Genomic DNA, 25,882 nt, shown 5'->3' on the forward strand with positions numbered 1-25,882 from the left:
CACAGAACGCTGACACAATCAGCTACCCAATGATGATTTTCATTCAATCCGAGCACAGATATTGACTCGTATTACTCGTATAATACTCGTACTCGGCAGAAGTGCTTTATCCGTACCGGATACTCGTTTCAGCCGAGTATCCGGCTCATCTCTAATTTACCTCACTTGCCTAGTAACCATAGTAACGGGTGCGCGAGGTGCACTCAACATTACGCTGCATGAATTTTTAATTAGCCTACAGTAGTAACAGTTCATTTTGTTACAGTATGAACTTTATCCTAGGAAAAGTAAAAAAAAAAATAAATAAATAAGACCTTTGTAACGAAATCCAAGACTTTGTATACCAAATTCAAGGCTATTAAGGCCTTAATTTTAAATGATCAAATTTAAGACCTTTTCAATGCTTTTAAGACCCCGCGGGTACCCTGTATAGATAAATACATTCAGATTATTTTACATCTATCCATCAAAAATTACAATTAAATACACTTACATCTGCGTGTTTTAACCATCTAAGTTCATGCATTGAACAACAAATATTAATTGCACAAATTAACACATTGACTTCTCTTTTGTGCTTGAACGGATACAAACACACAAAAGTATGCCAAAGTGTGCACTTCGTTGAGTATTCTCTTAAGCGCAATCTTAAATAAGTTAAATAAAGCCACCGTAAAGACTTGTGAGGAGATCAGAGGCGTGCCCGATCCGCGTCTTGTGCGGCAGATCTTAAAGTGACTGCGGCCTCATAAACCCGCTGCTGTGATGCCTGTCATTGATGTTAAGCAAAGAACAAACCACTCACTGCTCTTGACTGAACTTTTGTAGCTTTAAGAAGGATTCATCTATATTTCAATGATAATTTATGCAGTGAACACTGTAAAGTCTTTGATTATTCAATTTCTGTAGGCCTATTTCCTACCTGTTACATCAAAGATGTAAAATATACTGTTTTTATGTTGTTTCTACATTCATTTAGAGATTAAATGTGCAATTATTATAATATGAACATATATTCAAAACTTTAATATTAAGCACAACTGAATACAGACAAAATGTCTTATTAATTGGTCCATACAAAAAAAACAATCCTTAAGATTGAAATCTTTCAGACAAATTTCAAAACATTTCCAAACAAGTTTAATATTGTTACATTTTAGACATAATTTTGTCTGTTTTTGCTGTTTCACCCTAAAATAGTTCCAACAAAGCCACAGCCAAAGTGTTGTGCATCTCCAAGCAACACACATCAGTTCCGTTACTGAATAATTTTTGTTTAACTAATCTACTAACAGTGTTTCATTTAACTAATCAATTTAGCCAAACTAAATCAAGCTAACCTTTCTGTAAATATACCTAAATGCCACATCAGATGTTATATCTCACAACATTATTTGTTATTTTATTGTTGATGACTATTTGCATCAAAACCTTTACAATTGCCAATTTCTATAGCTGTCTATAGTGTATTTTTGTGAATTAATGAATTTTCTCTTTTCTTTTTCTTTCTTTCTCTCTCTCTCTCTCTCCCTCTCTATCTCTAAAAATTGAACAAAAAGTCAATTAAGTTAGTATTAAGCACAATGCTGCTATAACATCCCAAACATAGCCTCAGTTTCAAACCACTTTTAACTATGTGCGTTTTCGCCCTCTAGCCGTCTTTTGTGATGTGTTTGTCAGTATCTGCTTTGAATAGTACGGTGTGAGTTCTCGTGCGCACGTCTCACCCTCTGGTGGCAGTCTGCGTGAGTGTGCGGAGGTGGCAGTGAGGCGAAAGCCTGCGGGCAGGGTCTCTGCTGAGCCGGGCATCATGCTGATCCCGTGGACGTCCCGCGGAGGAAACTGCCTCCTCCACGACGGCCCTCTGAAGTCTTTCTCGTCGCACTACGATGATCCAAAGACAAATTTAGGCCAAAGTGTTATTTGACACTGCTTATAGTAGCAAATAATTACATACACTATTTATATATGCTTTTATAGCTTTGCCGTGCGATTGATGTAAGCTTACATTGGCTCAATGCACAATGCACTGTCAAGGTCAGTGGAAAAAAACAAAAACAAAATGTGGATTAAATTCTAATAAATATACTTACAATTCATGAACCTTCCTAAGTTTTTTAGTCATTTTTTTATTGTTTGGTCCAGCTTTTACTCAACATTTGTTATTTATGCAGATCCACTAAAGTATACGACACGCTAATCTCAAACTCTATTTAAATTAATTGTCGTTTGAGCTGTTTCGTTAGGAACTTGCTGACTATGGAAAGCGCTCGTACTAAAGTTTTTGAGCTGCTTTTTCTTTTACGACGGCAATGCAGCTCAATAAGGATTTACAACAGGCCGCTGTCCATTGATCAGTTCTTATAAAAAAATAAAAATAAACAAGAAGAAACTAGTGCTTGACCTCATCTAATCGCCTCTCTGTTCCCAGTGCCAGCAGATTGTTGTACTCTCTTTCAAGGATTTGTCTAGCCTGTGGGAGAAAAAAAAGTGCATTGAATATAATCCCCTCAAAACAAACATGTCAAGACTGAAAGAGTGTGTGTGTGAGTGTGTGCATGGGGACCTGAGTATTTTGGTTGGGGATCTGCAGCAGTAGAGCCAGGCTGCTGTAGTCAAAGTTGTCGTCGAGCGCGATGAGCGCCCCGTGCACGCCGCTCTCTAACAGGATGTTGGCGTAGTCACGGAGCCCGATGCTCTGGACCCAGCGAATCACCCGGTCGTTACTCCACACCAGCACGTCTATGCGAATACAAACGCAAAATGGGTGTTTTTGTTCATTCAAGCATCATCGGGGGACTGTTTCCTAGTGGCTTCTACCTACCTCTTATCTCGTGCTGGCTGCTCTCTCTGCGTCTCTCCAGCTCCTTCCTGTCGTAGTTGAGCTTCTTCAAACACATAATGCCGTACTGTAGGCTGGTTCTGTTACAAATAATACATCCGTATTACAATCGAAACAACTTCAGTTGTGGTCAAGTCTGCTCTGATTTAATCCCTCCGTTGGATGCTAATGTTTAAAGGATTATTTTGACACCAGTGTTTCTAGACTGTTGACCTGTGAAAGCTGTCCACCATTTTTAAATGCACTCTGAGGTCCTTCTTGGTGAGGTGGTCCAACATGCGCGCGTCCACCAAACACTCCATGAAGTAGCTGCGGTACTGAGGTAGACCGAGACTGGGCAGCCACTCGTTCCCAATCCACTCGTGATTCATGTCCCCGTATGCCAGCGTCTAAAGGACACGCGTGCGACACGTTATATTTAACGACCGTGTGATGAAAGGAGCTACAGTACTATGTGTAGTCTACACACTTTATAAAGCCTTAGTTGCATGTTCACTGGTATGTAACTTTATTCATATTTCAATAAATGTATATTAATCACGTTGCATTTAAGTCACACTAAAGGCATTTATAATGATACAAAACATGTCTATTTCAAATAAATCAAGTTTACTGAACTTTCTATTCTATATCAAGCAATCCTGACAAAAAAAATAAATAATACATATTGGTTTACACAAAATTAAGCAGCAAAAACATTGACATTCAACACTGACAATAATTACAACTGTTATAAATACTTGAACACCAATAATAACTGAGCACCAAATCAGAATATTACAATGATTTCTTGAGGATCATTTGACTTGAGTAATGATGCTGAAAATTCAGCTTTAGTATCATAGGAATAAGTTACATTTTAAAAGTAAAATAGACAACACTTCTCTTAAATTGTAATAATATTTCACAATATTACTGTTTTTACTGTATCAAATAAATGCAGCCTTGGTAAGGATAACAGATTATTTATTCAAAACTTAAAAGGTTAGTTCACCAAAAAAAATGAAATTTCTATCATTAATTACTCACCCTCGTGTCATTCCGCACCTGCAAGTCCTTCATTCATCTTCGGAACACAAATTAAGATATTTTTGATGAAATCCAAGAGGCGTCGTTAAAACAGTTGATGTCACATGACTACAGTGGTTCAACCTTAATATTATGAAGTGACGAGAATGCGTTTTGTGTGCAAAACAAAAATAACAACTTCATTCAACAATCTCTTCTCTTCCCTGTCGTTATCCTTACGTAGTAGCCGAGGGAAGTGCAGTGTTTACATCCGAATGCCAGTTTAGTATTGGCCGAAGCTGCACGCGTGTGATGCTGACGCAGGAGCCGGCCGATAATGAGTCGGCGTTCTGACGTAGAACCTGGAAGCGCTGGATGTAAACAACATATGAGAATGACATAGAACAGAAGATATTGTTGAATAAAGTCGATATTTTTGTTTACTTTTTTTGCACAAAAAGTATTCTCGTCGCTTCTTAACATTAAGGTTCAACCGCTGCAGTCACGTCGACTGTTTTAATGATGTCTTTAGTACCTTTCTGGAGCTTGAATGTGGTTGTTAAATTGCTGCATATGGATGAGTCATGTACCTCTCGGATTTAATCAAAAATATCTTCGTTTGTGTTCTGAAGATGAACGAAGGTCTTACGGGTGTGGAACGACGTGAGGGCGAGTAATGACTGAATTTTCATTTTTGGGTGAACTAACCCTTTTATTCATTATAGAAAAATGTCTTTTTAGCAGAGTCACTACTTTTAAACTAAAGGTTGTGCATTTGCCACAACTCCTGCATTTGCTAACAGTATTTGGCAGAAAGTTACGTCACATCCAGGTATCCTCGTATGGATGTGAAGCAAAAATAACAATGTTTACTGACTTTTACAGGCAAGGTTAGTAAGACGTTCTAGCGCTGTACATTTTACATGTTAACGTGTAAAATGCATTTAAAATGATGTGAAATTGTTTATTTGGTTTCTGCGCAACTGCACCTTACACATCCGTTGCGTTTGCTGATGAATGTTTTGTGTGCTAGAAATGAATTAGTGTGGAACAGATCTGTGTGGACTGTTACACTCTCACCTGTGACCAGCTCCCCTCCTCTGACTGGGACTTCTGCGGAGGCACAAGGAAGTGACTGTGTCAGCGCTATGTCTGCAAATTGTTGCTTAACTTTGTGTACTTCTGTTTACTTTTCAAAGCACACGCATACTTAGTTTTATAATCAGAATTTGCAAATTATCACCCAATCGTACATGCTAATGCATGGGTTGCGTCTGGCAGGTTTAAACGTTATTGAACATGTAACACACACAATAGCACACACAGTAAATGAAAGAAACTTGTATTTGACCTCTTCTCTCTGCATGCAAATGCAATAACACATTACATTCAAACTACATCAGATACACGACGTGCGTTCATCTGACACGTGTCGTGAGCGTTTCCGTTCCAGACTCGTGTTCTCGGTGATGGTTGTGCTGATGAGGGTGAAATGTGATGATTGTATGAGGCCGTGATGAGGCTCAATGGAGAATAACGAGGCTAGTTTTATTCTCCTTTGATTGATTACGCCGAATATGAGAACGTCACATCCGTTCGGCCTCGCTTTTCTCAGAGCTGTTCTATAGGAAATTAGGGCCTCTGTCGCTGCTGGTTGGCCCATCTAAAGATTGTTAGCGCTGGATGTGATTGATGGCAGCGCGTGTGAGCTGATTATGGAAGCGCAGATGCATTCGGACATGAACTGATGAAATCTTTCGCAGCCCAGTTAAAGACCAGAGCTTGGAGTCGACATGAATCTCCACTCGCAAATCATTTTACTTCCTTAATTGGATGTATTTCCACTTTTCAAGTGGGTCAAAATCACCCTCGAGAACATCTCGACTTATCCGTAATGCTCTTTTTCTGTTGTTGTATGCCATTATTGCGGCTTGAATCGAGCACGATAACATCAGGAACGTGTACTACGAAAGTAAATGATGCTCGTTTCGATTTCATGTCGACTTCCGTGCTCTGTCCTGATTCTCTGAAACAAAAACATTAGCGAAGAGTGTCAGTGAGAGTAAGCAAAGGGCTTTTTTTGGGTTAGACAGTTGAAAAGGATGAGGTGACTGACCGTTTTCGAGGGGGCAGCAAGGGTCTCCATTTCCTCGTGGGTTACCCACACGTTACCCGACGGCTATGTGGGCGGCCCCGGAGATGAATCCGACAGGAAGGGCAAGCAGTGTTAAAGAAGAAGAGCGGCAGCACTGTAAGCCAATAGTGTTACAGCATCACAGTCAGATCATTAGCAAGACCCGTCCACAGAGTCAAAGGCCTGAGATACACATACAGAGCGCATGCACGCTAAACGCACGTCAGGGGGAGACAAAACGTCGTTCTGTCTGACAGGACGGGAACCGCTGAAGACGACGACTGCGTTTAACATGCAAAATTAGCTGATGCCTCAAGTCTTGTGCACACTGCGAATTTTTTTGGCATGTGAGCATGTTATTGTCTGAGCCCGTTGAGCACTAATGTTAAAGTCAACGTAGCCTGTGTAACTTCAACAGTCTAATATACATCTTAGGACAATCACGTCACAAAATGACAAAAACAACATATTTTACCATATGATTATGAACTTTGCTTCAGATGGCCAGTTGTGGACAAAATCGAACAGTGGGCACCAGACTTTGTGTATTTAGTAGTTTTTCAGGAGATGGATTTAAGAAGTGCAAACAAATAACTTTGAGAAAGAAAAACTTAAACTGCAGTTTGACTGCTGGGATGTGTGTGTGTCAGTCTTTGAATGTCTACAGTCACAGATCAACTGTCACAGTTGATGCAAAACACTATTACCATGACAACAGTAAAAAATTATGCTGCAAATGGGTTAAAAATAACTGAGAATAAGGATGCTATGGTGATGAACCGGCATGCCAGTATTTGCTGAACAATATAAGACAATATAAGAGTTTGTTATTGAAAAAAAGCAAATACACAAAGTGTGTGTGTGTGTGTGTGCACTCACGGTTCTAGACGTAGGGGGAGCCGAAGGGCTGGTGAGCGAGACCATCTCCTGGATGGCCAGACGCAGTTTGAGGCGGTGCAGTGGGTTGCTGATGCCGATCTCTCTCTGGATCTCGGTGTCCGACAGGGCAGACATGATGGCGCCGCTTTTTACGTTGGCACGACACGCTGCGACGTACCATGCTGGCATCCCCAGCCACAGCTTTGAACACACACAGTGTAACGTGATTAAACATGTACAAAGACTGTATTGTAATGACTCTAAAACATCTATTAACGTGCGGTATATTGCAAGCTTTGCCACTAGATGGCGCCGTTGCCCTATGTCTAATGGTAGGTCGTGAACCCTCCCAGCTTCTAACCACAAACAAACCAGAATATGTTTTAGCATCAAAGGCAAATCATGCAAGTCCTACTTCATATCTAAGCCAGAAGAAGAAAAATAGTCCAACAAGTTCAGTAAACCACAAAAGAAAAAGAAATAGTGTATGTTTAACACCTTGGGCAACTCCTACATATCACTTAGTCTCAGAAAAAAAAGTCGCAGGCATGTTACTACAGCTAAATACTGCAATTGCATCATTCTAGGAGAGACTGATCTCAGTTATATGCAACTGTTGTACTGCTGAGTCCATACAGCTAAGATCTCTATTTAGCCGCCATTACAGAGCCTTGAAAGTTAATAAAGATCCTTGAAAGTTAGTAAACTTCATATCTGTGCCATTATAATATGTAAATATGCATAAATAATATGTAAAAATACATAATTCCTAGGATCCCATCCCAGGATGTCTTTAATCACACATTCCCTCAGTGTCGTTAAGGTGATTAATACCAGTCTCCCATATTATACTGATACATGGGTGTGATGATAATTATAACTGGAAATTTGTAATCGTTCCCTTTTTGGAGCAACATTTATTTCTTTATATATCAGTTTCTTTGTTTTTGGCTGCTTAGCTGGACGTATAAAACATTAACCAGATGGCAAATGGTATCTTTAAGGCTGGAATACACTACAGGACTTTTAAAACTGTGACAGATTTTAAAACACTAGGCACTTGCTGACTTAAATTTTTTCTCTGTAAATGGTTACAGAGAAAACTGAACATCATACACTAAATGACTTTCAAGTTGTTACAAACACAAACATGCGCCTCATTGCTAGTAGACGCATGACAAAGAAAAATATGTGTTCTAAAATCGGCACCAAATATCAAACAAGTTGGAAATCCTTGGACTGGATGGAATCGCAGTGTGAAGCTACTTATTACCGATTTCTCGCCACCCAAAATCGACTGTTTCTGACTTTAGGCAAGTAGTGTCGACTCCTCTGGACTACAAATCGGGACAAAAAAAAAGCATTGTAGTGTTCCAGTCTTTAGTAACTGAATGCACAAGAGGAAACAATCAATTCTACTATGGCAGGCATTTACTTACCAACATCTGCCTTATAGAAAAACATGTAGGACTATTGGATGCACATCACATAATTAATATTCATGAGCCAAGCTGATGTGTTTATATGCCCTGGCCACTTTTCACATCCACCTAAGGCCCTGTTTACACCTGGTATTAAGATGCGTTTTAGTCGATCGGATCACAAGTGGATGAGGGAGAGACATACCCCTTTACACCTGGTATCTCTTTTGTCCACTTTCAACCACTTCTGTCCTGATTTCTTCAAGGGGAGGGTCTATGGGCGGTTAAACTAATGGGCGTTTTCAGATCTTTCGTTCTAATGGACAAAATCAGCTCGCACAATTTACATATGAATGCTACCGGAGATGATGGAAAAACATACAGAGAGCCAGGGGCGCCGTTGGCACGGGGGACGGGGGGGTCAGGACCCCCGCAGTTTTGAAAAGATAGAAATCGACCCCCCCACTTTTGATAAGAGCTGCTTCAATCAGTCACACTATATCATCTTTTAGCTTTCAAATATGACCATTTTCACGTTTCTGTGAGCTTCCGTTCGTAAATAATCAACTGTTTTGTCGTAGATGTGAAGAAGAGGAAATGCGCTCTCAAACGGAGAAACACGCAATCTCCAAGCATTCGATCAAAGCGTGCTAATGTTTTAGGACAGGTCGATGGTATATAAATCATGCCCGAACGTTAGCGTCTGTCAATCAAGCCAAACCATCCATTCAGAAACCAAGAATTTGACACTTTAAGGTAAGGAGGCTGATCTCTCAGGTTGACGCGCGAGCTGGCTTGACTGAAGTTTTCGTGAGGATTTGTAGTTTATGGACTGTTTTGATTTGGGTAATTACATCTTGAAAGGCAAAAGCATTGATGGCATCTATAAAAGTGATATTGCCTCATCCAGTGCAGGACGCACAAGAGGAGATCTGTGCGTTTCATTGGTATGTGTATACTGTAATACTGCATTTACAATGCTTATCATCAGTGGCGTGCACTTTGATTGTGAAAGTGCCTTTTGCGGTCGCATCACGGTGCTCCCATGTTCCCGATGTGAACGTGAGCTCCAGTCCATTAAAATTACAAGAGCGGTTAAGGCCCGGGCATACTTAATTTCCCGCGTTCCGTGGGAAAGACGCGTTCGGCGCATAGGTGCACAAAGCAATCTGGTCAAGTGGTCAAAAGTGGACAAGCTCAAAATGTTTTACCCCCCCATTTACACCTGTATTTAGCGTCATCCGCTTGTGATCAGATCGACCAAAATGCATCTTAATACTTTTTTTTTTTTTTTTTTGCAATTTGTTTGGTCGAAAATGAATACTACCCACCTCCAACCACGCAACAACTGTTGGACCGTCCCACTGAGCAAAAGGTAACCCTTTTCTTCTGGCTTCTTCCAACAACTCGTGCCTAGAGAGAGAGCAGGTGGCGGAGACAAAGCAAGACAGAGAGGAAGACAGATAAGGAGAAAGAACTAGCTTACAAATAATCAACTGAACAGAAAGAGAGAGAGTGGGGGGAAAGGGGCATGTAGAGAGAGAAAGTGAGATGCTTTATCTGTCTCTGCCAGGTTTCCTGTCCTTTAATGGCCACTATCTGTTTATCAAAGCAACATGGAACACCAAATGCAAAAGTTTCTTCTTAAAGTATACTTACTAGTACTAGTCTGTAATTAGCATGTAGCATGACAAACGCTACCTTTTCATGTAATCTTTGTAAATGAGCAACACCTAAGCCAATATAATGCTTGGTTTGAGTTCACATCAGTCCATAATTTAAATTTAGGTCTCTTGAGCTACGTTTTAGTTTCTGTTTACGAATCAAAGACGAGGTTGCGGTGGGATAAAACGAAGGAGAGGAACTAAGGGTGAAGTCGACCACGCTGAGACGCCAACTAACTGAAAGTTCCAGTTTCTCAGATAAACATATCGTGACATTTCCTTGCTGTGTCCTGATCCTCGCCTTTAAAACCGAGAGCTTAAGGAAACTGGAATACTGTGACTTATCGAGGGGAAACAGAAACGCCTTTCTTTTGAACCCTATTCTGTTTTTCTTGATAAATATTTGCACTTTAAGACAAGGCTGCTATCATAAACTCTCATCAGACATTCACACAGATGCTTTTTTTACTGCATTCCTCAGTGGGAAATATGCTTAGCTTTTTTCAAGGCTGCCTCTTGTCGTTTACTAACTTAACAGGGGCTGAAGGACTTGTAACAGAGTGTGTCCTCAGCAATGTTCCAATATATCTCTCCTGCTAATATCTGAATGTCACAATGTACTCGTTTCCGAGGATCCGTCATCTTGAGCCGGTGTAACTCTGATATATTCCAAGGTAAGGCTTTACGTTTGGTGGGACTGTGTTGGAATTGTGAGGGCATTTGGCTACAAAACAAGTACAAGTGAGTATTTTATGATACGCGGACGTTGCGGTGGACTTTAAGGCAGAGACAGTTGGATGTTCCTCCCTCAGAGAGCAGCTTCATAATCCAACCGTATGTTTGGGGTCTACAGTAAGGCCACTTGAAAGAACTGTTGGGTACAGTACTAACACATGCTGTAGTGAGTGATATGGTTCTGTCTGCAAAAAAATATATCTCAAAACCGCTTACGTGACCACTGATATCTTTTTTCCACCGAAATGGTGCCACGATGGTGTCTGATCCGGTTCTGTGTGTGTTTGGGGGCTTGTTTACAAGTCTTATTCCTGGTTTTGGGAACATATTTTAGCATTCCAAGTGATTCTGTTTCTTTATGCAGCTTGTTCGTACAACTAAAGCTGGTGTTTAATCAAACTATTGAATAAAAATAATGGTGATCATTTTAACATAGAAATGCCACAATGAGATTAACCCTGGACAGTGTTGGGGGTAACGCATTACAAGTAATGCAAGTTACATAATCGGATACTTTTTTCAAGTAACTAGTAAAGTAACACATTGCTTTTAAATGTATAATTATTTACAATTATTAAATTTACACAATATCTGAGATACTCTTTCAAATAAGTAACGGAAGTTACTTTGTTTTCCCATTTATTGACTGACAGCTCAAAAATCGTGAGTGTCGAGGCGATGTGTGCGCCGTGTGAACATGATGGTTATTCTACACTAGTTCTAGACTAAATGTGAGAATACCTTTTACACATTTACTTCTTCTGCATCCTATTCTTCTGTATTCCAGAATGGCAGCACAGCTGAAAGACTTATTTGAACTCTACTGTACAGGCATGAATTTGCATTTCCTTCAGCCTGAGGCATATTCATTTGACTCTGAGTGTGAAAGGGCCTTTACATTTGCCAAAAATAACACTTTTGTGTTATAAATACAAACAAACAGCCCAGATGAGAAAAGGTATGCAAAAGTAACGCATTACTTTTCATAAAAAGTAACCAAGTATTATGCAATTACTTAATTTTTTAGGGAGTAATACAATATTTTAATACGTTACTTTTAGAAGTAATTTTCCCCAACACTCACCCTGAAACATAAATGGCACTGTTTTAAACACATTTTGGTCCCTTCGAAGCAAACATGCACTTTTCCCATGACGTTCTATTGTAGTATCAGCTATTACGAGACCCTACAGGTCATTTTTCAACCACCTTATTACGACCTATATTTACGTTTATTTACGCCCATCCCTAAACCTACCCTAACTGATTTATAGTGCATATACACTTTACGAGCACATGCGTTCCCCGGGATCGAACCAACGATCGCATGATTGAATATTGTTATATATTGCAAAGCTCTACCAATTGAGCTACGCAAAACCCAAAATATGACGCAGACAAAAGGGAAGAATGCATTAAAATGAAAGTGTCCTGTTGTCGATAGGGGCGCAACTTTAGTAAACGCTCCTATGGGTCGTATTTCAGGGAAGTGACAAACGCCTATATAGGCGTATTGGTTGGAGAACATGTTGGCTATTTCAGATAAACCTGCCCAATAAAAAAAAAAGACTTTACAAATAAGATTGATCATGTTACAGGACATATTGGTCCTCAGTTTTAAGTAAATGGCTCTTGGTCAAAATAATCTGCGAATAAAAGCTAATAAAGTGGACCAGATTTAACTGATGACCGTTCCATATTGTGACGTACATCAGTGAAACATTATTGAAAAAAGGAAAAATGTAGGACAGGGACTTCTTTCAATCCACCGGTTGTGGATTAAATGGAGGCAGATCTTAATGTGAGCTTTCAGTCAATTGTGGGAAGGGTTTAAGTGGAGTAATGATTGGATAATCTGGCATATGTCACCGGAGAAAAGTCTGTCGTTTCACTGGAAGTTTGAGTTTTTACAAATGAAAACCTATGCATGGATGAATTGTTCACGACATGCATTTACATTAGAAAATAGACTGGGTGAATTTTCATTTCATGCTGACTTTAAAAGTCTGGCTATGCATGACTAGGTGTTCCTAGTTCAAACCGGCAGGTTTAATGGGCCTAATTTTTTCAGAACCAGATTGGGCACCGGCACCGTGTCGGTGGCGAACTATCCAGTGGCCGCGAGCTTTCGTTTCTGTGTGCTGTAAAGGCAATAAGGCCTTCGTGGTGGCGGCGGAGGTGGTGATGATGTATCTCTCCTCATCTTTACGTGTTGGACTGCATATGTTCAGGTCCAATGTAATGCGTATGAGTGACTTCCTCTGAACATACTGTCGCTGGGGAGGGAGAGAAACAGTTATGAGAGAAAACAAAATGAAAAGAAAAAGAGAGCAGGGAAGTAGTCAATGAGTTGACAGTCCATAACCAGAGACGAGACCTGGTTATTGAATACGGCACACAATGCACACACACGCACGCACGGACACGCGCACGCACACATACACGAGAGGAGAAAGGCCTCGGCATGGCAGATCGAGAACAGGTTGTTATAAAGGCACACATTCTCTCTCCAGGCAGAGATGCATCCTCTATAGAACTGCAGAGGGGGAGAATCACATTTACAGTCAAATGAAAAAGAAAGGCAGAGGCGGGGGTCTCTAGATGGACAGAAAGGAAATGCGTCGGACCCCCCTGAAGATAGACACACACTTTAGGAGCATGACGACAGACACGGACAGAGCGTCGACAGTGGAAAATGCAGCAAGTCTCAGCAACACAAACTAAACTTACCCGCTGATACAGAGTCAGATGAGGAGAAAGAGAGAGAGAGAAAAGAAAAATAGAGAAAGCGATGGGAGACAAAATTAAATGCTTGTTATTAAGCATACTGTATGTAGACTTTAGAAAAAACCTCAGCTCAGACACGTGCATTACCGTTGGGAATTTTTACACTTTGATATCGACTTGTCGGTCACAATTGAACAGATCTACTAGTCTTTAAAAGGGTTTTGTTTTTTATCATACAGCATGCAAAAAGTGTGACAGTGCAATGAAACAGTGAAGAGTCGTCCTCGCATGGCGCCACGCAGGATGAGACCGACACGAGTCAAATTACATAAAATGGTCACGTTCAACCATTAACGTTAAGGCAAAGAAACGTGATATTCGGCAAGCATCACATGACATGCGGTAAACACAGTATGCAACAAAATCACAAGCCTGCTATGAAAGGCACATTCTCATGTTAACATATATTCTACAAATGACAATCATACAAATTCAAGACAATTACATTATTTTAGTAGTAGAACATGTGGCATATATATAAAAGGGTGTATTATTATTAGGGCTGGGTACCGAACTCGATACTTTTTAGGTACCGATCGAACTGTCTCGATACTACCGAGTATTGAAAAGTGTCTTGTCATTCGGTACCAAATTTCGGTACCTCAGAATGGAGCCGAGGAGAGGGGCGGAGAAATGCTTTCGCTGTCTCGTTGAGGAGCAAGTAACGTTGCGCTACATTGTTATTTATATCTAAATATATAAAACTATACGCGCGAGAGAGACCCTATGTGCGAGAGGGCGATTGAATCAACGGTTTCGTTTTCAGTTTATCAGTCTCCGAATGGACGGGTGAGAAACGGCTGTTTATGTGAGCAGCCGGTTCACTACAGATACTGTTAACAGAAAACAAAAGTTTAGCACTGCCTGCAGAAACAGCGGAACGCGCAATGTTTTTTGTAGTCTAAGGTACAACATCAGCGTTCGTCCCTCAAGTCTATGGAAACACGCGACCGGTTCGTGACAGGCTCGTTCGCCTGCACGAGCACAGGCTCTGCCTCTGGCTCCAGAACGCGAACAATTCTGCTGAAAAAGAGGTATCAGCGTCCTCCTGATACTGCGGATAATTTGCGGGTCGGGCCAAGTAATTAAAAAAAACAAAAAAACATTCAAATTAATTGCGGGTGGATGAGAGATGAATCATTAATGTGTTGATTTTAATAAAGACACAGAACTCTTATTTCACGGTAAGACGCAACGAACTTGCGTCACTCTTACTTCCACTTTGATCTTGTTAATGATAATTCATTTTTTGAAGAACAATTGCTGAGTGATTTAAAAAAGAGCCTCACATACTTAATTTTTGCATTGAAAACTAAACTTTATTAAAACTATTTGCACTGATTTATTGTGTTGGGTAATTTTTTTTAATTTGTGCTTTTTTTATTCCCCGCAGTGGCTCAGGAGATGAGTCTTTGAGTCTGATAAAAAGTCAACAAAGTTAAAATATAAAACCAAAGATTTTTTTGAGGTTATGTAATCTTGTTTAAACATATTTTGTAAAACTGGTACCGAAAAAGGTATCGTTTAGGTATCGGTATCAAAGTCAAGTTATCGGTATCGTCTCGGTATGGAAAATTTTTGAACGATAACCAGCCCTAATTATTATTGTAAACTTAAACAAAATAAAACTATACTGACCATGAAATTTATATAATATAAGGCCCGAAACATACTGTACGCAAATATGTAAATGTGCAAATGGCGGTTAGTTATGTAAGCTCAGAATCACACATTAGCCAAGTTTTCATTCAGAATTTTTTGCAAAAACGTTTTAGCGCATCAAAATGTTTACGGTAGGTGATGGAAATGCTAATTTTCAATAAATTTTTGCTTAACTTTAGAAACACTTATCTATCGGAACATAATTCATTACGAAAAAAAATGCAACAAAACTTTCAGTGTTGCTACAAGTGTCGTCATCTACTGTCATGGTGGATCAACAGTATGAAGCAGTGTTCATTTCGTTGACGAATAATTTCCGTCAACGACATTTTTTCACGGACGAAAACGAGATGACTAAATAAAAATGCGTTTTGAATGACTATGACTAAAATCTACTCTAATATTCATCAACGAATAAATTAGGTAGCTAGCTACCTAAATAAGCGTTACTTTATCGCATTACTCTATCATGAGCACTGATGCTTGCTATCACCAAAGTGACACAAAAACGCACACTGAAGCCTCGTTTCCACCGAAATGACCTGGAACAAGGGTAAAAAACTTTCCCCCCCAGACCTGCTGCTGTCTGCGTTTCCATCGAGGTCTAAAGTACCGTGATGATTAGTCCGGTGACGTAGGCCTGCACGACTTTCCAGTTCCCGTAGGATTTCGTCCTACGCATATAAGCTTAATAAAGCCTGAACCTCGTCATCGGTCCATCGGCTGTAATTTTTAAACTCCATTGATGAGCAAACAACTCTTGCTCCCAGCAACGCAACAGACTTTTAAAAAGGTGGATGAAATAAAATCCTGCGTGAACTCAACCAATCAGCATCTTCAGTGCCCAAGTTCATGAACTTTGAAAAAATACTACCTAGCGAGCAGGGACTTTCTGAGGGGGAAATTTGTAACCGGAAATTCATTTAGACCCTGGTCCCTGTGGTCGAAACACACCGAGTACCACCCCAAAGTCCCTAGTACCTGGGGAAAGTTCCAGCGGTGGAAAGTCTGCACAACAGGACTGTACGCTTGCAATGCGCTTGCTTACTTGCGTAAGGTATGTTTCCGGCCTAAGGCACTACAATGTTTCCAGATGGGCCATATGTTCAAATATTGTTTTTTTACAGTGTTTAGGTTTTAGGTGTGTGAAGCATAACATGGCAGCATTTGTGAGGAAGGTTGTGATGGTGTGTCAGTAATATTCAATTAGTTTTACAAGATTCGGGCCCAGGAATGAATTACCTTCATAAAAGGTTGTGTTGGGCGTATAATTTGAATTTGTCAGAGAGTGATTTATAAAATACTTACTTCTTTTTAAGCCTTCGATCTTTCTCTGCCTGTGTTCCCAGCTTTCCAACTGCAATATCCTGACCCATAAGCTCAGGATCGGATACATTCCCTACTGATGGAGAAGATCCATTAACCCATCATCTGATAATGTTAGTGTGATAATTATATTTGCATTCAACTCTAGACCACTATTTAAATCAGATTAAATCAGTATTGACTGTATTTTCTGTGATATATCAACATCATCTCATAGATCTTATCCTGAATTTGACCTTGACTGTGTCCGTACCTTGTCCTGGTCCCATAATCTCTTTTCCCAGCTGCCCCAGTCTGGCCTTTTCTTTCTTTCCAAACAGTCGTCCGATGGATGACTTGATGCCTTTCTTTTTCGGCTGTTTGTGGAGGGAGTCCTGGCTGCTGGCTACGCTGCTCAGAGCACTGGCCTCCGTCTCTAATGTAGCCGTCAGTCTGGAGACAGACAAACAGATCAACAGTGAGAAAATGTTGTTATATTTGTACACAGCACGTGTCCAGCTACTGTCTGGCGTCTTTTTGCCTTCTCACCGTGCGTCATTGTGCGAAGAAGCAGGTAGCGTGTGGGTCATGCGGACTTGGCGAGGCGTGGGAGGTGGCGAGGTCTCGCATTTGATGGTTGCCTTGTCCTCTCGGCCGTCCTCGTCCACTGCTGCGATCTGTGAGAAAAAGAAAACTCTGATGTCTTCCAATATTGCACACCATTCCAAACTGATTTAACAATGTCTTTTCACCCAAAAATGAAAATTTTGTCATTTACTCACTCTCATGTCGTTCCAAAACTATGACTTTTTTCTGTGGAATATAAATGAACATATTTCAATTCAATGAAAATCAATGGGCTCCAATTTTGTTTGGCTCCCATTTTGTTCCACAGAAAAAAGTAAGTCATACAGGATGGGAACAACATGAAGGTGAGTTTTGGGATGAAAACAGGATGTTTTATATGTTTGTTTGTTTTCTTCATTGTAAAGTACTCATAAAGATATTTTTGTACAACACATAGGTTATTCCAGAAACAATTATTAATAATTGATTACTTATATTTATAAATACATGTATGTAATAATACTTATTTGCTTCTATAATTCTCAGTATTATTGTTTTATTAACCAGCACAAATATCTAAACATCCTTAAAACAATATAAATGTGCTTAAGGAGCAAAATGGTGTAGAATAATAAGACTTGTTTTCAGACGAGTTTAAATTAAGTTAATTTGCCAGTGAGGCAAGAATAAACCTCATTATTTTTTGTTATACTTATTAATTCCAAATCAACACCCTTTTGAACTACAGCCAATACATTTCAGTCCCAACTCATGAATTTGAAATTTTTTGCCCAACCTCGGTATCCTCTATAATGCCTATGAAAATAATCATGGCAAATACACTGAGCTCTTTTGTGAAGGGACTTTTAAGTAGTACCTTTCTCCTGTGTTTCCGCAAGTCACTAGGCTGCAGAACAGAAAACAAAAATGTTAACATGTTACTGCCTGTTAATGGAATCCATAGTCATGAAGCATTCAAAACAACTCAACGTGTTGATAAAAAACTGCAGAGAAAATACTAGAAAAGCTATAATACAGTTTAATTTGTGGATTAACCAGCACTACAATTTACATGAAAAAAACGCCCCAAAGATGTTAAAGTAATGTGGCTTAAATTAAACAAATATTCTTAAGGAGGTCATATACATTTCCAACATGGGGGAAACAAACCAAACAGAGTCCTAATTTCATTTCCATATTTTTCCATCTACGATCAGCACTGCTGAAATCTAAAAAATATCAAAGAAAATGTACTGTAAATCCTCATGATATGACCCCTAAAGGACAGAGATATACGGCTGAGCTTGTATACCAGTGTCATGACCCCCATGCGCTCCATGTCGCGGGCCGGGCTGCGCGGGGTGAGTTTGGGGGTGGAGTGTCCGCTGGGAGGTGAGGAGGAGGCGAGGGAGGATGCGGTGGCCGAGGCAGTGATGGAAGCTCCGGGATGGTGCACCCGCGCCAGGTTCAGCCCCTCCAGGCTCACGCTGGCCACGCGGTTCTCTATTTCCTCTGCCCTCAGTTCTGTCGACTCCTTCTCTTCTTGGATCAGCCTGGAGAAACGAGAAAAAGAGTTTAGCCCAAGCCCACAATGAGTTAGGGATAATTTGATGATAAACTACTAGCATTTTGATTTACGACATTACTAGAGTGCTAAGCTTGCTGGGTGAAATTTTGGGACACCAACACTACAAACACTGTAGATAAAGCATCTAATTATCCCTTACTACAATGGATAGTGCCAAATGAAAAGCTTTGTACTTTGAACATCGAAAAATGACAAAACAAATGCAATAAGCTCAGAGAGAGACAGAAATAATAAAAGGATTGTGCTTTACTGGTCAAAAACTGATGTGGTTGGTTTCGGTGAACGCTTGAGGACACAAACCCACAACACTCAAAGATCACAAACTGCAGTTTACTGCACTAACATTCGACAGCTCTTGTAGTGGATGTTTTTCATGAGCTTAGATTATTGAATATCTTGTAAAGCAACCATCGATTGGGCTGCAAACAATTAAACTTTCACCATTTGTCAAGCATTTAACATGTTTACAGTCGGTTGTAAGACATTCAATGGTTTCGTGTCTTTTAGCCCAAAAGCACAAACACCAAAGCTGGTGCTTTTATCAAAAGTGGACCACTACTGGGAGGAGAGAAATAAACACTGCGCATGGATACAATATTTCTTCCTGTGGTAATCAAAACAACCTACACACATTAGAAGCGCAGTTTAATGGTACAGTTGTACGCTGGTAATCAAATAAAGTTAGACACACACACTATATTGTACATTATATATGAGGCTGTGTTTCTTGATGAAACTTACATTAAGGGGGCTCCTGACCACAAATAAATGTGGAAAACAGGACAGAGAACCATCTAAAAAATTCAAACTTGTCTGCAGCAAGCGGCTCTTAGCGAATTTAAAATGACCATTGAAACATAAAATCCAACTAAAGTTCCATAAAAAAGGCTGAAGAAAGAATTGCCGTCTGTTCTGGCTTCTTTAAATATTAATCACACATTTCCAATGAATTGGACAAAATTCATATTAGATCTCAATGAAATCTACTGGCCTGTGTTGGTATTTTTTGTTAGTACTTGAGTTGGAGTCATACAACCTTAGGTGCGATTGCACATCCAGTCAGGCCTTATGGTCACCTATATGTGAGGGAGATCGACAGACGGGACAGCGATGCCAGACGGGTGATAGTGGTGTGATATTGAGGAGGCATACAGTATGGCTACTCCCAGAAATGATGGAAATCAGGAACCGCAGAAACAGCTGTTACCTTTCGCTCAAGCTCTCTTGTTCAATAACTACTGGACAGCCTACAGGAGAAATCCTGAGCTTTAGCTGCTATTTAATTCAGCATATCACCGCCTGAAGGCACAACTCGGCATTCTACAGCAACTTTTATTGTTTTTAATTCATTGTAGGACTTGTGTGTGCCAGAATCCTGATTCTGAGTTTCTGTAGAAATGTACAATAAATTTGACAGTTAAAAAAAGCAAAAGGATTAGCTAGGGAGTTGAAGGTTATATGTAGGCTATGGAGGGAAGAGTGAATGATAAATTCTTATAGGACACAGTTGACAAGTTCAATTCCCTGTACTGTATGTTCTCAAAGAAGCTACTGGGATAATAGTCAAGGAACTTGTCCCTGTCCCAGGAATCAGTCAGCTTACTGAATATCAGCTTACTGAAATAACCAGTTTTCCCCATTTACGGTCAAGTAAACCGCGTTTACATGACTTTATTAATAAATTGGGATATTTCCCTGTAGTGGCGTCAAAAATAATCATTTGCGTTTCTGACTCAGAGTTTTCCATATGTTATGTCAGTTGTGATGTTAAATAAAGCTTGCAACATGTCAGCAAGAAACTTACGGCTCATATATTATTCTCTGATGAAGTATTTTGACTGAGCCACAATGTTCTGGGTCTTGAAAGAGTCTGCTTTTGTGATATATTTCCTTCTTCCTTTCCGGCAAAACGCTGGCTCTGTCTGGATGCGTTTAAATCTGCGCTAAGGATGTGTTTCTGTCACGTATCACACATGCGCACTTCAATAAGCTGACAGAAAGCGGGTTAATGCATTTACATGCCGCACAAAATCAGGGTAAGAGGCAAAAAACTACCTGCTCCGACCGGTTTATGCTTAAGCTGTTTATGACCTTACTCCGATAAAAGAAAACGGGTTACCGCATTTACAAGACCACGTTCTTTGTCGGCTTAAGCATAATCGGCTTAACAACGTGCATGTAAACTGACTCGATGTGCGAGTCACTTTGGATGAAAGTCATCTAATAAATGGCGAATAAACACTTAAAATAAACAAAAATCAGATGTAGATATTTACAGGAGTATGAGTGAGTGACAAGAATGATCTGTAAGTGCCAGTATAAATGGAGGAGAAAATAGCCAAAGTCTGGAATACACTATACAACTTGAACATAATTTAAAACTCTAGGCATCATACACCTGCATCATAAAACAACTGAGGATCACACATTACCAGACTTTCAAATCACTCGGAACAAAACAAACTTATGCAGTAACATATATCTCGCTGTTGGGAGACGCATAACAAATAAAAACAATGTGTGTTCTAAAATTGACTTAAAATATCAAATTGTTTCATATACTCTTTGAGATATCATTAACATTCTTTTAGACAGGCTTGGAAATCTTGTTGGAATTTTTGCACAGGTGGTTTAGATCCTATCCTAGTGTAAATGAACAGCTGTCAAACTTCACAATGCTAAAGACGGTGTGCAGCAAGGGTCAGTCTTAAGACCCCATGCTGTTCTCCTTGTACATTTTCCCTTGGTGACCTTTGAGGTGATATTGTTAAGAAATATAATGATCTTTCATTGCTATATAGATGTATTGCATAACATTAAAGCCTTTTTAAAGTAATGCATCTTCTCAATCTTTGGGTAGACAATTAAGACAACACAATATAAGCCTAGTCTACAAAAAGGTTCGGTAACACTTTAGAATAACTCACGCTATGAAGCATTAGTTAAGCATTAGTAAATAGTCAATTCATCATTTATAAAACATTAATAGACATTAGTAAGCCATTTATAAATACAGCTATAAATGCTTTGTTCTTGATTTATAAGCATATCTATAATGAGTTTAATAATTGTATTTTCATACTTTATTAATGATTAATTTATCATTTCTAAATTATGTATTTCATTATTCACAAACCAGTTATTTAGAAGTTGTCAGTGGTTCATAAGATCATTTAGGAAGTGTGACTAAATGATTAATACAATATTTAAATGTACATTTATGCATCTTATTATTTAGACATATAGTAATAGTTACTTAGTGTGTTAATAAATGCTTTATTAACATATTCCTAGTGTCAAAACTTCCACGGTACTAACTTTAAAACATTAGAGAACAGCAGTGCAGAAGATCACTGAACCTTTAAATCTCATTTATAAAAGCTTTACAAAGCATAAACAGTCCTCACTTTAGATGAGCTCACAAAAATAGTTAACTGACAACTTCTAAATGTTTTATAATTACCTGAATTAATCATGAATTGCAGTAGGAATGTGTGTTAATAAAGCATTTATTAACACACTAAGTAACTATTACTATGTGTCTAAATAATAAGATGTATAAATGAATGTTTAAATAGTTTATTAATCATTTACTTACACTTCCTAAATGAACCACTGACAACTCCCAAATAACTGGTTTGTAAATAATGTAATACTTAATTTAGAAATGATACATTGATTATTAATAAAGTATGAAAATACAATTATTAAACACATTATAGATATGCTTATAAATCAAGAATAAAGCAATTATAGCTGTATTTATAAACTACTTACAAATGTCTATTAATGCTTTATAAGTGATGAAATAACTATTAACTAATGCTTAACTAATGCTTCATAGTGTGCAGTTATTATAAAGTGTTACCAAAGGTTCTGTGGTCACAATGAAAGGACTGACCGGATCTCTTTATTGATGGCATCCAGTTGTTCTTGCAGCATCATTGCCAGAGTCTGAGCATCTGAATGTCCTCCAGGAGACAGTAGATCCATAGAGCTGAAAAGGGTCTCTCGGTCATCGTCGTCAATATCAGACATCTCTGTGTCGCTCTCAAACTGGTGGCCACCCAGAATGCCAAGTTGCTGAGAGCGCCATTCTTGCTCTCCCAGAGACTTAGCCTGCAGGAAGATGAAAGAGAAGCAGGAAGGAGTGATGCTCAGCACAAAGCTCAAGAAGAAATTGAGTTAAGAGCTCCTACCTTCTGTTCGTCCCTACGTAACCCCACGCGCCCTCTTCTGGGTCTGCGGATCACCTTGGTGGAGCGATAATGGTCCGACTGCGTTTCGGCAAGAGAACCCAGAGAGAAACGCAGATCTCCGGATGCATCCAGATGGGACCTGGAATCAAGACATCTAGATTCTAGAATACATTTTCAATGCTAAAATTCCATTTGCAGTGAAAGAACAATATAAAATCATGCAGGGGAATCAAAGAACATAAGTGCCATAAGTAATTTATTTAATATCACTGCAAAGAGAAGGTAACATGAACTCTGTTCCAAAACCTAGTGAGCTGCTTTGCCGTCTACATAAGTACTATCACTAAACTAATACTGGAACTTAATAAGTGACTGATCTGGAACAGTATACATCTACTTGCCACATAAATCCTTATGGGAAGTATATGAGAAAATTGACTCTTAATTCCAATAGAATTTGATGTTAGTAAAGTTGCTAAGCTTACAGCCAATATTCCAACTTTTTCTGCCTACTTTTTCAGTGGCCTTGGTTCTGGAAGTATTTTATTTGTTAAAAAGCCAAACCAACCAGCTACGAGGTGAAACATTACAAACTTTGATTCAAAAACATAAAATATTTCAAAATCTAACAAAAATACAAAAGTACAAAACTGTTTACTTAACAGCTTTAAGGAGGGAAAGAACTAAGATTACATGAGGCACTGCAAATGACAGTCAAATAAGAAACAATGGCTTCAACAAAAGCATATGTAACCCTGGACCACAAAACCAGTCATAAGTCGCACAGGTTTATTTGTAGCAATAGCCAAAAATACATTGTATGGGTCAAAATGATAGATTTTTCTTTTATGCCAAAAATCATTAGGATATTAAGTAAAGATCATGTTTCATGAAGATATTTTGTAAATTTCCTACCATAAATATATTAAAAAGGACTTAATTTGAACAACTTTAAAGGCAATTTTCTCAATATTTAGATGTTTTAGCACTCTCAGATTCCAGATTTTCAAATAGTTGTATCTCAGACAAATACTGTCCTATCCTAACAAACCATACATCAATGGAAAACATATTTATCCAGCTTTCATGTGATGTATAAATCCCAATTTAAAAGAAAATTGACCCTTATGACTGGTTTTGTGGTCCAGGGTCACATATACCATCGATTAAGAACTTCGTAGCTCACAGAAGGTGAAAAAAACTTTAGGTTTTTACTTCCAGAACCCGACTTTTGCACTCTAAGAGCATTAAAAAAAAAACATTTTGGCTGAAATAATACATATTCAATTACATTTCTATTTGTTATCCAGTTTTATAATATATTATGTATTTATGGTCAGAATTTCTTTCCTATTTTTTTATTTAATTCATAGCAATGTATCCTAACATGCAATTCTGCTGCTAATATACTGCTGCCGACTGTGTCGAGCGCACGCCTATGACGCTATGATATTCTGTCAAGATGGCTGTGTTTTGGAACTGAGCTATTGTTTATTGTAAAAGGATAGTTCTGAGTTTTTCATGCTTTCTCCCTTACCGTGACAGCGTGGGCTCTGTAAGGGATCCGGTCCTCAACCGGTACTGATCTAGTTCAGATCTCAGTTTATCTATCTCCTCCGAGAGATGAGACTACAACCGCAAAACACATTAAAGTTTCATTTTACTCAGAATGGATAGCAAAGCGTTGCATTAAAAATTGTTCCACCAAGCTCGTTTTCAGAAAATAAAAACTAATGACCTTTTCTTGAATGGAGTCTTCTAACTGTTTCCTGTAGTTATCAGAGTCTTGTATTAGTACATTCTGAAAGAGAAGCAATGAAAACAGTATGAGTAATTGATGTGACTGGAAGTCGTCGGCACTGACGGATGAATCGTCTCCCACCTTCTCCTCAAGAGCGGCCATTCTCTCTTTCAGATGGAGCTGTAATCGTTCATTGGACTCGGTCAAGAGTCTGTCCACAGTGTCTGACAGACGCTTGTTGTGTTCCTCGTTCATCTTCTCTCTCTGTCGAGCCTGAAGAAACACAATACACCATTTTATCCAATAAAAATAAATAAATAAAAAAACATTCACACAAATCAAATATTTTATAATTTCACTTTTCACATCTTTTTAGGAAGCCATTAGCTTCCTAAAATTTGCATCCAGGTAAATTTGGAGAGACATTGCAAAATCGAAATTCTGGGCATTTAGGGTTCCAAAATGATACAATATGTGAAAGTAAGTGAATTTGCTGATGCATTAAGTGAATGTTTTGAATTCATCAAATAACATAAAAAAAATAAAAAATATTTGTAATATAATATATTTCAACCAGAAGGACACAGTCATGAAAAGTTATTTTACTTTTTTTACCATTTATGAGACAATAGATAAACCAGCTCTCTGAGGATTTTAATTTTACAAATGTTGCCCTGGTATGTATTTGTATTTTTGGCAGTTCAATAAAATAATCCGTTAGGAGGAGACAACAATCATAGTTGATTCTGCTGCCAGTTTCTTCATCATACTTGAAATAGAAGGTCAAGGCAGAGTGCAGTGCACTGTGGGATACTGTTTTCCACGCAGAATGCTCAATGTTATACTGCATATTTTGGCAAACATTGGCAATTTAGATATTCCATATGAAAAGGAAATGTACATTCTGCACAAAGCATACTGTAAAAACATAGTATGGAAGTATTCAATTCCAAAAAAAAAGCATTCTTTAATGATATAAAGTGATGTTGACCCTGAGCAGTTCCTGGTTCTTCTCCTCCAGCTGTCCCTCTAAATGTCTCATACGCTCCTCGATACTGCCGTGTCTCTCCTCCGCCTAAACAACAAACAAAAACAATGTATATTGTCAGATAAGAAAATGTAAATCCACAAATTATCCCAAACCAGCAGAGAAAAGACCCACACACTGTGATGTTGGCTCAAATCTAAATCTAGATTTTTACGAGTGTCATTGGTTTATAAGGTGCCGTCACACCGAACACCACAGATATGGTTGATCACACAGGTAAAGAGAAGGAGTGTTTATTTCCTTAAGCTTCTGTTCTCTCGTGGGTGAACAGAAAGAACCAAGTACGTCAGCAACTCATTAAA

General features: G+C 38.9%; 2 protein-coding genes across 2 annotated transcripts in view; one reads left to right on the top strand and one right to left on the bottom strand.

The window, feature by feature from the left end:
* Nucleotides 1-16,642, top strand: part of acss3 (acyl-CoA synthetase short chain family member 3) — an 82,627-nt gene extending 65,985 nt beyond the window's left edge. Inside the window, exon 17 of the mRNA XM_067392209.1 lies at nucleotides 16,482-16,642. Coding sequence (XP_067248310.1) covers nucleotides 16,482-16,510 — 29 coding nt within the window. The 3' untranslated portion in view covers nucleotides 16,511-16,642. The remainder of the gene's footprint in view (nucleotides 1-16,481) is intronic.
* The window catches only part of ppfia2 (PTPRF interacting protein alpha 2), a 231,260-nt gene that overhangs the window by 9,443 nt on the left and 195,935 nt on the right, over nucleotides 1-25,882 (bottom strand). Inside the window, exons 10-29 of the mRNA XM_067392208.1 lie at nucleotides 25,524-25,607; nucleotides 24,674-24,805; nucleotides 24,530-24,592; nucleotides 24,329-24,420; nucleotides 22,792-22,930; nucleotides 22,494-22,711; nucleotides 18,317-18,557; nucleotides 17,882-17,911; nucleotides 16,987-17,114; nucleotides 16,712-16,890; nucleotides 16,441-16,531; nucleotides 9,616-9,697; nucleotides 6,864-7,064; nucleotides 5,967-6,029; nucleotides 4,931-4,960; nucleotides 3,056-3,231; nucleotides 2,825-2,922; nucleotides 2,567-2,742; nucleotides 2,405-2,473; nucleotides 1,728-1,884 (exon numbers count right to left, since the gene is read on the bottom strand). Of these exons, the coding sequence (XP_067248309.1) occupies nucleotides 1,728-1,884; nucleotides 2,405-2,473; nucleotides 2,567-2,742; nucleotides 2,825-2,922; nucleotides 3,056-3,231; nucleotides 4,931-4,960; nucleotides 5,967-6,029; nucleotides 6,864-7,064; nucleotides 9,616-9,697; nucleotides 16,441-16,531; nucleotides 16,712-16,890; nucleotides 16,987-17,114; nucleotides 17,882-17,911; nucleotides 18,317-18,557; nucleotides 22,494-22,711; nucleotides 22,792-22,930; nucleotides 24,329-24,420; nucleotides 24,530-24,592; nucleotides 24,674-24,805; nucleotides 25,524-25,607 (2,449 nt within the window). The remainder of the gene's footprint in view (nucleotides 1-1,727; nucleotides 1,885-2,404; nucleotides 2,474-2,566; nucleotides 2,743-2,824; nucleotides 2,923-3,055; nucleotides 3,232-4,930; nucleotides 4,961-5,966; nucleotides 6,030-6,863; nucleotides 7,065-9,615; nucleotides 9,698-16,440; nucleotides 16,532-16,711; nucleotides 16,891-16,986; nucleotides 17,115-17,881; nucleotides 17,912-18,316; nucleotides 18,558-22,493; nucleotides 22,712-22,791; nucleotides 22,931-24,328; nucleotides 24,421-24,529; nucleotides 24,593-24,673; nucleotides 24,806-25,523; nucleotides 25,608-25,882) is intronic.

Source organism: Chanodichthys erythropterus, chromosome 8 (assembly GCF_024489055.1).
Source record: "Chanodichthys erythropterus isolate Z2021 chromosome 8, ASM2448905v1, whole genome shotgun sequence".
NCBI lineage: Eukaryota > Metazoa > Chordata > Actinopteri > Cypriniformes > Xenocyprididae > Chanodichthys > Chanodichthys erythropterus.